This window comes from Ranitomeya variabilis, chromosome 4 (assembly GCF_051348905.1).
Source record: "Ranitomeya variabilis isolate aRanVar5 chromosome 4, aRanVar5.hap1, whole genome shotgun sequence".
Lineage (NCBI taxonomy): Eukaryota > Metazoa > Chordata > Amphibia > Anura > Dendrobatidae > Ranitomeya > Ranitomeya variabilis.
Window position 1 is genome coordinate 398533599 of NC_135235.1, and position 12703 is coordinate 398546301.

The following is a 12703-nucleotide window of genomic DNA, read 5'->3' on the forward strand; positions in this document are numbered from 1 at the left end:
TATGTCGGTAAGAGGGAGAAGGGACTCAGAGTGATTGTAAGTTGAGATGTTTGAGATTTCTGCGAGGGAGTTTGTGGAGTGGGGGTTGCACACTAGGAGAGGAGAGGGAAGAGAATGTCAGTAGGTTGTGGTCAGACAGGGGGAGGGGTGAATTAGTGAGATTAGTAAGGGAGCAGAGGCGGGTGAAGATGAGGTCCAGCATGTGGCCATCTTTGTGAGTGGCCTCAGAGGACCATTGAGTGAGGCCAAAGGAGGCAGTCAGTGATAAAAGTTTAGAGGCAGCTGAGGTGGAAGTGTCAATGGGGATGTTGAAATCACCCATGATGATAGTGGGGATGTCAACAGAGGAAATGAAGTAGCCAGTGGTGAAGTGGTCGAGAAAGGTGGAGATGGCTAGTTCTGGGGGGCGGTAGATGACAGCCAGCTGGAGGGGGAATAGATGCGGATGGAGTGCACCTCAAATGAGGGAAGAGTAGCGGGGGGTGGTAACGGGATTGGAGTGAAGGAGCAGTTGTCGGACAGGAGCAAGCCAACCCCTCCACGTTTTTTGGTGGAGCGAGAGGTGTGAGAGAGGTGGAGACCGCCGTAGGAAAGCGCAGCTGGAGAGGCCGAGTCAGAGGGGGTGAGCCAGGTTTCCGTGATGCCAAGGAAGGAGAGTTTGTTGGTGATGAAGAGGTCATGGATAAATGGCAGTTTGTTGCAGACGGAGCGTGCGTTCCATAGTGCTCCAGGTAAGGGGACCGGGGGAGTGGGGGCTGGATGAATGGGTATGAGGTTGTCATGGTTGGGAAAACGTGCAGAGGATCGAGGTAGGGGGTTAGAAATGAGTGTGGGGATGTGTTGAGGAGGGCCAGGATTTGGGGATACATCACCAGCAATGAGGAGTAGCAGACAGAGTGTTAGAAGGTGGGTGCAGGATAGGACATGATGCTGCCGTGTGTGTCTGGAGAAAAAGGATTGTATGTGGAGGAACAGTTCTGAGGAGAAGGTGAGATGGCTGGGGAGGATGGAGGAAGAAATGACTAGTTCCTTACTAGGTGGAGGGATTGCAGGAGATTGTAAGGAGGGAAGTAGTATGGGGGTGAAGGAGCAAAGAAACCGAAACATTGTAGTGGTTTGGTATTCTGTTACCTTCCAGTCAATTCCAGTCCAATTCAGTCTAATTCAAAGTCATAATTAAAAAGATGTAATTTAAAAGATGGAAGTTAAAAGATGAAATGTAGCAGACGCCTGCATGTGAATATATCCCCAGTTAAGGGCAATCAGGTGTAAATGAGGAGGTGGCTGGGTATGGGAGACCAGATGCACAGAGTTAGGCAGAGGTCATAAAGAGAGGGAGGGGTTGGAGTGACCACTCAGAGAGATGCCAGAAAAACACAATGAAGATACATGAAACAGGTCATGGAAACAGACTGATAGGTAAGAAAGCATACTAAAAAGGATTATATGTGCTGCACCAAGACACTCAGATCCAGGGAAGGCATAGAAAAATCAATGCAATATACAGAGACATTCAGGAGCCAGGGAGAGCTGGGGAAAGTCAATGCATACCATGGAAAATCAATGCAATATACAGAGACATTCAGGAGCCAGGGAGAGCTGGGGAAAGTCAATGCATACCATGGAAAATCAATGCAATATACAGAGACATTCAGGATTTGTGTTTTTTTTTTCCTTTTTTACATATTTTATTTTACTCTTTCACTTTAGTCCCACTATGGGACATATATAATTTTTATTTTGATTACTAGTCTCATACACTGCAGTACTCATGTACTGCAGTACAAGAGACTGTCAGTGAGTCACTGACTTAGCCTGTGAGACACAGCTTATAGCTGGATCTCACAGGCCACCGTACAATGGGGTCATTTGATGACCATCTGCACCCTTGATTCTAATCACTGGGTCCGATGGTTACAAAGAGGGTCTTTTAACCCTTTTTAATCAATTAAATAAAGTCAAGATTCACATCGGTATTTAAGGGGTTAAATCAGTAGCAATCAGTTACAAAACCGATTGGGGCAGATACGCGTGGCACAATACAATTATTCCTCAACGCCATTAAAAAGAGGCGCGGAGGAGTAAGACCGCTTAATGGCCACCATTAAAAGGTGTATCGGTGGTCATTAAGGGGTTAAACGTACAATAAAAAATTTTTGGATGTTGACATGATAATGATTATCATGATCATTTTTTTGGGAAACGTCACTCTGTCCCTTCCGGGCCCTGACATGTGCCCAAACAGTAGTTTTCTCCCACATATGGGGTATCAGCGTAGTCATGAGAAATTGCACCAAAAATTATGGGGTCCATTTTCTCCTATTACCCTTGTGAAAAAAAAATTGTGGCTAAAAGATTAATTTTTGTTGAGAAATGGTTTGGGTTTTTTGTATTTATTTTGACGACTCAACGTTATTAACTTCTGTGAAGTACCTGGGGATCAAGTTGCTCACCACACATCTAGATAAGTTCCTTGAGGGGTCTAGTTTCCAAAATGGGGATAGTTGTTGTGGGGTTTGCACTGTTTAGGCACATCAGGGGCTCTGCAAGCACGACAAGGCGTCCGATTTCTATTCCAGACAATTTTGCGTTCAAAATGTCAGCACTCCCTTACTACTGAGCATGCACATAAAAGTGCAGCACAGATTCATCTCAACTAAAAGCCTAGATCCTTAGATCAGGAAAAGAACAGACATTTATAGGTCATTTAATAACTGTCCCAAATTCTGAAAATATTTACAGCACGTACTGCATTGCACTACTGCACCCAATTTATTATTTACTTTCGGAGTCTGAGTCAGTCCATGTTATACCAACTGCACCAAAATGGACAGCAACTCAGACTACACAGTCCTGAGTCAAACTGTGCACCTTCCCCTCTGAGCCCAACCGTTCATCCAAACAGTAGTTTTCCACTACTTTTAATAAACTACTACTTTCCACTAGTTTTAATAAACTTCTTCATTGTGGTTTTGAGCACTTTGAGGGGTGTAGTTTTTAGAATGGTATACCTTTTGGGTATTTTCTGACTTATATACCCCTCAAAGCCACTTTAAATGTGATGTGGTCCCTAAAAAATGGTTTTGTTCATTTTGTTGGAAAAATGAGAAATTGCTGGTCAACTTTTAACATAAAAATTATGTTTCAAATACTGTGCTTTAAGGGCAAAAAAAATAAAACTTTGAAAATTGTGAAATTTTCACATTTTTTTCCAAATTTCTGATTTTTTTTCACAAATAAACGCCTTGTTATGAAGGTGAAAACAGGCTTGGAGTGGGAAGGGTGTTGTGAATTTGGATTCTGGGCTCCCCCGGTGGCTACTGGTGGAATTGAACTTGTGTCATCATCTTCTCTGTTCACCTGTTCCCATCAAGATGTGGGAGTCGCTATATAACCCTGCTTCTCTGTTAGTTGCTTGCCGGTCAACAATGTTATCAGAAGCCTCTCTGTGCTTGTTCCTGCTCCTAGACAACAACTAGATAAGTTGGACTTTGTCCATGTTTGTTTTTGCATTTTTGTTCCAGTTCACAGCTGTTGTTTCGTTACTGTGTCTGGAAAGCTCTTGTGATCAGGAATTGCCACTCTGGTATTATGAGTTAATGCCAGAGTCTTAAAGTAATTTCTGGATGGTGTTTTGATAGGGTTTTCAGCTGACCATGAAAGTGTTCTTTCTGTCTTCTGCTATCTAGTAAGTGGACCTCAAATTTGCTAAACCTATTTTCCTGCTGCGTTTGTTATTTCATCTTAAATCACCGCCAATACATGTGGGGGGCCTCTGTCTCCTTTCGGGGTATTTCTCTAGAGGTGAGCTAGGACTAATATTTCCCTCTGCTAGCATTATTTAGTCCTCCGGCTGGCGCTGGGCATCTAGGGATAAAAAGTAGGAATGCTACCTGGCCACTTCTAGTTGTGCGGTAGGTTTAGTTCATGGTCAGTTCAGTTCCCATCTTCCAAGAGCTTGTTCCTATATATGCTGATGCTATGTTCTCTTGCCATTGAGAACATGACAGTTTGACCGGCCCACTAAAGGGTTAAAATCCTTGGCTGAGAAAGGAGAGAAATAAGAAGTCTGCTGAGATTTTTTTTTTTTTTTTTTCCTCTAGTTTGGAGTGTGCTCTTAATTGGACCTCTTGCCAGTCTGTCTATGCTGCAGCCTTTTTTTTTTTTTTCTTTCTCTCCTTCTAATCTTTGAATGGCTCTGTGTTCACCTGTTTGTAATGGATCTTCAGAGTGTAACTGCAGGTTTGAATAATCTCGCCACGAAGGTACAAAATTTGCAAGATTTTGTTGTTCATGCACCTGTATCTGAGCCGAGAATTCCTTTGCCGGAATTTTTCTCGGGGAATAGATCTGGTTTTCAGAATTTTAGAAATAATTGCAAATTATTTTTGTCCCTGAAATCTCGCTCTGCCGGAGACCCTGCACAGCAGGTCAGGATTGTGATTTCCTTGCTCCGGGGCGACCCTCAAGACTGGGCTTTTTCATTGACACCAGGGGATCCTGCGTTGCTCAATGTGGATGCGTTTTTTCTGGCCTTGGGGTTGCTTTATGAGGAACCTCATTTGGAGCTTCAGGCAGAAAAAACTTTGATGTCCCTATCTCAGGGGCAAGATGAAGCTGAAATTTACTGCCAAAGATTCCGTAAATGGTCTGTGCTTACTCAGTGGAATGAGTGCGCCCTGGCGGCGACTTTCAGAGAGGGTCTCTCTGATGCCATTAAGGATGTTATGGTGGGGTTCCCTGTGCCTGCGGGTCTGAATGAGTCCATGACAATGGCTATTCAGATCGATAGGCGTCTGCGGGAGCGCAAACCAGTGCACCATCTGGCGGTGTCCACTGAGAAGACGCCAGAAAGTATGCAGTGTGATAGAATTCTGTCCAGAAGCGAGCGGCAGAATTTTAGACGGAAAAATGGGTTGTGTTTCTATTGTGGTGATTCTACTCATGTTATATCAGCATGCTCTAAGCGCACTAAAAAACTTGATAAATCTGTTTCCATTGGCACTTTACAGTCTAAGTTTATTCTATCTGTGACCCTGATTTGCTCTTTGTCATCCATTACCACGGACGCCTATATCGACTCTGGCGCCGCTTTGAGTCTTATGGATTGGTCCTTTGCCAAACGCTGTGGGTATGATTTAGAGCCTTTGGAGACTCCTATTCCTCTGAAGGGGATTGACTCCACCCCATTGGCTAATAATAAACCACAATACTGGACACAAGTAACTATGCGTATTAATCCGGATCACCAGGAGATTATTCGCTTTCTGGTGCTGTATAATCTACATGATGTTTTGGTGCTAGGATTGCCATGGCTGCAATCTCACAACCCAGTCCTCGACTGGAGAGCTATGTCTGTGTTGAGCTGGGGATGTAAGGGGACTCATGGGGACGTACCTTTGGTTTCCATTTCATCATCTATTCCCTCTGAAATTCCTGAGTTCCTGTCTGACTATCATGACGTCTTTGAAGAACCCAAGCTTGGTTCGCTACCTCCGCACCGAGAGTGCGATTGTGCCATAGATTTAATCCCGGGTAGTAAATACCCAAAGGGTCGTTTATTTAATCTGTCTGTGCCTGAACATGCTGCTATGCGAGAATATATAAAGGAGTCCTTGGAAAAGGGACATATTCGTCCATCATCATCTCCCTTAGGAGCCGGTTTTTTCTTTGTGTCAAAAAAAGACGGCTCTTTGAGACCATGTATTGATTATCGGCTTTTGAATAAAATCACGGTTAAATATCAATACCCATTGCCGTTGCTGACTGATTTGTTTGCTCGCATAAAGGGGGCCAAGTGGTTCTCTAAGATTGATCTCCGTGGGGCGTATAATTTGGTGCGAATCAGGCAGGGGGATGAGTGGAAAACCGCATTTAATACGCCCGAGGGCCACTTTGAGTATTTGGTGATGCCTTTTGGTCTTTCAAATGCCCCTTCAGTCTTCCAGTCCTTTATGCATGACATTTTCCGCGATTATTTGGACAAATTTATGATTGTGTATCTGGATGATATTCTGATTTTTTCGGATGACTGGGACTCTCATGTCCAGCAAGTCAGGAGGGTTTTTCAGGTTTTGCGGTCTAATTCTTTGTGTGTGAAGGGTTCTAAGTGCGTTTTTGGGGTTCAGAGGATTTCCTTTTTGGGATATATTTTTTCTCCCTCTTCCATTGAGATGGATCCTGTCAAGGTTCAAGCTATTTGTGATTGGACGCAGCCCTCTTCTCTTAAGAGTCTTCAGAAATTTTTGGGCTTTGCTAACTTTTATCGTCGATTTATTGCTGGTTTTTCGGATGTCGTTAAACCATTGACCGATTTGACTAAGCAGGGTGCTGATGTTGCCGATTGGTCCCCTGATGCTGTGGAGGCCTTTCGGGAGCTTAAGCGCCGTTTTTCTTCTGCCCCTGTGTTGCGTCAGCCTGATGTTGCTCTTCCTTTTCAGGTTGAGGTCGACGCTTCTGAGATCGGAGCTGGGGCAGTGTTGTCGCAGAAAAGTTCCGACTGCTCCGTGATGAGGCCTTGTGCCTTCTTTTCCCGTAAATTTTCGCCCGCTGAGCGGAATTATGATGTTGGGAATCGGGAGCTTTTGGCCATGAAGTGGGCTTTTGAGGAGTGGCGCCACTGGCTTGAGGGGGCCAGACATCAGGTGGTGGTATTGACTGACCACAAAAATTTGATTTATCTTGAGACCGCCAGGCGCCTGAATCCTAGACAGGCGCGCTGGTCATTATTTTTCTCTCGGTTTAATTTTGTGGTGTCATACCTACCGGGTTCTAAGAATATTAAGGCGGATGCCCTTTCTAGGAGTTTTGAGCCGGACTCGCCTGGTAACTCTGAGCCCACAGGTATCCTTAAGGATGGAGTGATATTGTCAGCCGTTTCTCCAGACCTGCGGCGGGCCTTGCAGGAGTTTCAGGCGGATAGACCGGATCGTTGCCCACCTGATAGACTGTTTGTTCCTGATGATTGGACCAGTAGAGTCATCTCTGAGGTTCATTCTTCTGCGTTGGCAGGTCATCCTGGAATTTTTGGTACCAGGGATTTGGTGGCAAGGTCCTTCTGGTGGCCTTCCCTGTCACGAGATGTGCGAGGCTTTGTGCAGTCTTGTGACGTTTGTGCTCGGGCCAAGCCTTGTTGTTCTCGGGCTAGTGGATTGTTGTTGCCCTTGCCTATTCCTAAGAGGCCTTGGACGCACATCTCGATGGATTTTATTTCAGATCTGCCTGTTTCTCAGAAGATGTCTGTCATCTGGGTGGTGTGTGACCGTTTCTCTAAGATGGTCCATTTGGTTCCCCTGCCCAAGTTGCCTTCTTCTTCCGAGTTGGTTCCTCTGTTTTTTCAAAATGTTGTTCGTTTGCATGGTATTCCTGAGAATATCGTTTCTGACAGAGGAACCCAATTTGTGTCTAGATTTTGGCGGGCATTCTGTGCTAGGATGGGCATAGATTTATCTTTTTCGTCTGCTTTCCATCCTCAGACTAATGGCCAGACCGAGCGGACTAATCAGACCCTGGAGACATATCTGAGGTGTTTTGTGTCTGCTGACCAGGATGATTGGGTTGCTTTTTTGCCATTGGCGGAGTTCGCCCTCAATAATCGGGCCAGCTCTGCCACCTTGGTGTCCCCGTTTTTCTGTAATTCGGGGTTTCATCCTCGATTTTCCTCTGGTCAGGTGGAATCTTCGGATTGTCCTGGAGTGGATGCTGTGGTGGAGAGATTGCATCACATCTGGGGGCAGGTGGTGGACAATTTGAAGTTGTCCCAGGAGAAGACTCAGCTTTTTGCCAACCGCCGCCGTCGTGTTGGTCCTCGGCTTTGTGTTGGGGATTTGGTGTGGTTGTCTTCTCGTTTTGTCCCTATGAGGGTCTCTTCTCCTAAGTTTAAGCCTCGGTTCATCGGCCCGTATAAGATATTGGAGATTCTTAACCCTGTTTCCTTCCGTTTGGACCTCCCTGCATCCTTTTCTATTCATAACGTTTTTCATCGGTCATTATTGCGCAGGTATGAGGTACCGGTTGTGCCTTCCGTTGAGCCTCCTGCTCCGGTGTTGGTTGAGGGTGAGTTGGAGTACGTTGTGGAGAAAATCTTAGACTCCCGTGTTTCCAGACGGAGACTCCAGTATCTGGTCAAGTGGAAGGGATATGGCCAGGAGGATAATTCTTGGGTGACTGCATCTGATGTTCATGCCTCCGATCTGGTTCGTGCCTTTCATAGGGCCCATCCTGATCGCCCTGGTGGTTCTGGTGAGGGTTCGGTGCCCCCTCCTTGAGGGGGGGGGTACTGTTGTGAATTTGGATTCTGGGCTCCCCCGGTGGCTACTGGTGGAATTGAACTTGTGTCATCATCTTCTCTGTTCACCTGTTCCCATCAAGATGTGGGAGTCGCTATATAACCCTGCTTCTCTGTTAGTTGCTTGCCGGTCAACAATGTTATCAGAAGCCTCTCTGTGCTTGTTCCTGCTCCTAGACAACAACTAGATAAGTTGGACTTTTGTCCATGTTTGTTTTTGCATTTTTGTTCCAGTTCACAGCTGTTGTTTCGTTACTGTGTCTGGAAAGCTCTTGTGATCAGGAATTGCCACTCTGGTATTATGAGTTAATGCCAGAGTCTTAAAGTAATTTCTGGATGGTGTTTTGATAGGGTTTTCAGCTGACCATGAAAGTGTTCTTTCTGTCTTCTGCTATCTAGTAAGTGGACCTCAAATTTGCTAAACCTATTTTCCTGCTGCGTTTGTTATTTCATCTTAAATCACCGCCAATACATGTGGGGGGCCTCTGTCTCCTTTCGGGGTATTTCTCTAGAGGTGAGCTAGGACTAATATTTCCCTCTGCTAGCATTATTTAGTCCTCCGGCTGGCGCTGGGCATCTAGGGATAAAAAGTAGGAATGCTACCTGGCCACTTCTAGTTGTGCGGTAGGTTTAGTTCATGGTCAGTTCAGTTCCCATCTTCCAAGAGCTTGTTCCTATATATGCTGATGCTATGTTCTCTTGCCATTGAGAACATGATAGAAGGGGTTAAGTACATCAATACAAATTTCCTCAAGATATTAAAAGACCACCTTTTTATAAACATTTTTAAAGCAAACCTGTCAGCAGGATTTTGCTAAGAAAACTACAGGCATTGTCAGTTTGGCAGTGTTAAACTGATTAAAATGATACCTGGGGTAAAGAAATCTGTCTTGTGGTTCTTGTGTAATCCATGAGAAGTTTTCAGTTAATGAGTTGCCCGTGCTCCGGGGCAGGACTGTAGGCAGAGTCTTATCTTCCTGCTCTAACCCAGAGAAACCAAGGAGGGACCCCCCAAAGAACAAGTTTTGTTCTCTTTGGCTCACTTTTGTTTTGTACTTTCCACACAGCCTGTTCGATATCAAAATATCTGTTAAGTGTTACAAAGCTGCTTCCCTGTCATCTATACAAAAATGTATCCTTTTGGTTTGATATTTCAGTGCCATGCTGTGCTGTGGAAATTTGGAAATTTTCCAATTGACCAGTATGGCAGTTGTGAACTAAATGTGGGAGGTCAGTCAAGACTTGTGCATTACTAATAATACGCTCTATGTTAGTATATATATAAGATTTCCCTTTTTGAGCCAATTTATTTCTTCCTCAAACTCTATTGGAGACTGTCCGCATTTAGAATATACTCCACCTTCCCACTCTGCCTATTTGTAGTGTGCTGGAGTAGTGAAAGCCATTTTTCTCTTAGGTTCCTCATTTCACTCACAGGTTATAACAGACCACCAGAAATATCAGACTATTTTGTCAACCTAAGGTACAATGGACTTGATTAACCTCAAATTGCTGGCATAAGTTTTTTTTCTTTATTAATTTGGCATAATATCGAATTGGTGTTTGATGGTCAGGTAATCTTGGCGCATCTTTTTCCTTATTCCAACATGTCTGTGGAATCAAAAATGTTAATGTTATATTCTAATGAGATCTATCAATTATATTTCCAAACCCATATTTCTCCATAGCAAATGAGGATGGACACGGACTATGCTGAACTATCTCAAAGTCAACTATTTTTTTCAGTAACATTGTCCATTACTGTATATGCAATACTTGGCCCTGTGATCTGGGCTGTCACATTGCCCATCGCCAGAAATATACAGTGGTTGATCAATTTGTTTTTAATGTCCTCCTTCTCTTTTGTCCATGCAATATGGATTGATGGAAACAAACAAAAACATGCTCTAGTAACAGTAGTACTTTTTTTTCTGAAATTAAAACCATTGCAAGCAAATTGAAAATTTTATTATTATATTTATATTTTTTTAAAAAACTCAGTCCGCTGAACAAGATTGACGGTGCAGTCATTAGATTTCCAGTAGCATATTGGCCGATGCTTGGCTGTCTTTCAAAAATCCTAAATTTATGCCCATGGAAGAATTTACCACTGATTTTACAGAATGATCCCTCAAAAACTTTTTCAAAAAGGAATAAACTGTTGATTGACAGTTTGGATCATGTTGACATTTCACCTTTCTGATCAAAGTATTGAGGCAGAATTCAAATAATACATTTTTTCTGTCCTGGACAATCTGTTCCTTGGTAAAATTCTTCACTGTAACCGGTTGTAAGTTAGACAAATCTTTGAAAAGAGATGCACAGGTCAGATTCTTCCAAGCTTTCTAGATGCGGTACGTGGTCAGAATCTTCAACCAATGGTGGTGGTTCTGTGGAATCTTCTAAGGTAGTATCCATAAAGTGAGGCACTGTAATTGGGTTAACCAAATCTTGAGATAATGAAGACTGAAATAGTAAGGTTCTCACATCTTGGGTTTTTTTCTTCAATGGTGAAGAGAATAAATTACTGAAGAAGAAAGTCCCCATCTGCTTATTTTGGATTGGTGTTGAAGTACTTTGAGGGATTCAAAAACTGTGTGAAAGGTTTTCCGTTAATGCATCTCTGCCAGATTCTGTATTAACTTCTAACTTGATAAATGTTGAGTTTGTCAGCGAGCTGCTGGTTTGAGTACTAAGGTTTCTGAAGCCTGGTTTGCATACTTCATCTTCCTGAAAGTTCAATTGTTCAGGCTGAGCTGCTGCTGTATGGGGACCTTGGCTGGCAGAAGAATAAAACACTCTTTTTCTTTTGCCTCTGCTACGATCTTTATTAAAAATTTCTTCGATCATTATCTCTCCATCACAGACTATAGGAAATATTGTTGGTACGGCATTAGCTTTCAAAGTTTTCCCTTTACAGTGGTAGTCATAACTGTCCGAAGTAAAATGTCCTGAACATAGCGCATATTTACCCCTTTTTCTTAAAGCCATTATTTTCATTGCCAACGCCTGCAAGTCAATGAACTGCTGTCCGGTGTTCGCCAACCATTCAATTATTTTCTCAATCTCATTTGGGAATTTGTGCAACATTATATCTTTGCTTTGACCCTTGCGGCCCGTTTTGTTTGCACACTGGTTAACAATGCACGAAGGCATTTTGTAAGACAGCAAAAAAAGAACAAAAACCTAAAATAAAAGAAAAATAAAAATTACTCAAGTATATTGTTATCACCTATTTTAAGATGTTATGAAGTCATACAGTTACAAATTGAAAGAATCACAGCCCGTTTCCATTGTGTCTATAAATTTATGAATAACAAGCCAACAACCAATCATTGGTCCCAAATGGCCTTTAATAAAAATATATTTTTACACCATAATAATTTTAGTAATTAGCTTGATTTTACAAGGACCTGCAGTTCTCCCTATCCTGCTAATCCCTATATGTGTTTTTTAACTTTACTTCCTGTGATATTTCTCAAACAAATCGTCATCAGGGGGCCAAGATGGACACAAGCGCCGTTCCACAGTTTCTAGTACTGTACCAGATGGAGATTGGTTTAAGGTTGGTGCCAGAAGCTGTGGGACGGTGTCTTTTTATATCACGTTTCTCCCTGCTATTTCTGCAATTGGCACAATAAAGACTGAACATTAGCAGATGGTGAGTGCCCACTTTTTTCTACATTTTTGCTATTTTATGGATTATTTTTCTGTGGCAGCACCCAAGTTCTGCAATTAGCATATATGCTGGATATCTGGCACACATCTGCACAGGTGTTTTCACTAGCGGTTGGTGCGGCAATCTTTTTCTTTTTCCTTTGAACTCATTGCGTTTACCTCTGCCCCCTGATGACGTCTTGTTTCACAGTTAAAATATGAGACTGAGGCGATGTCAGTGCTGTCACTCTGCTTTCATCTAAATTTCTATTACTTAAGGAAAAAGAATCCAGGGATACAAATAAAGTATCGGGATTGTGGTGGCAGTACCAGCGCTGCCAATGGTGTGAATACGCAATCTCAAGGAAGATTATCATATGAATGAATCTTTATTATTGTGCTAATGTTTCAGAGCTGGTCAAGTGCCTTCATCAGGCAGGTATAGATACACAATACAATTGAATAGTTATATGCACTTCACAGAAGGTGGCAGTGAATAGGTTTAACATTGCAATTAATTAGTTAATTGTCACCTGCGAGTTGCAACTGATGGATAGCAAGTCTAAGGCCGGAGACACACTGGTGCGAGAGACGGCCGAGTCTCGCTGGTTAAAAGCAAGCTGTGGCACGTGCACTCCGGAGCGGAGCGTGCAGCTGCATAGCAATACATGGAGCTGCACGCTCAGCTCCGGAGTGCAGGTGCCACAGCTTGCTTTTAACCAGCGAGACTCGGCCGTCTCTCGCACCAGTGTGTCTCCG

The 12703-nt window shown here is 43.3% G+C and overlaps 1 protein-coding gene across 1 annotated transcript in view; it reads right to left on the reverse strand.

The window, feature by feature from the left end:
* Positions 1-10061: 10061 nt before the first annotated feature.
* LOC143764892 (uncharacterized) overlaps positions 10062-12703 on the reverse strand; it is a 29064-nt gene continuing 26422 nt past the window's right edge. Inside the window, exon 2 of the mRNA XM_077250976.1 lies at positions 10062-11473. Coding sequence (XP_077107091.1) covers positions 10874-11473 — 600 coding nt within the window. The 3' untranslated portion in view covers positions 10062-10873. The remainder of the gene's footprint in view (positions 11474-12703) is intronic.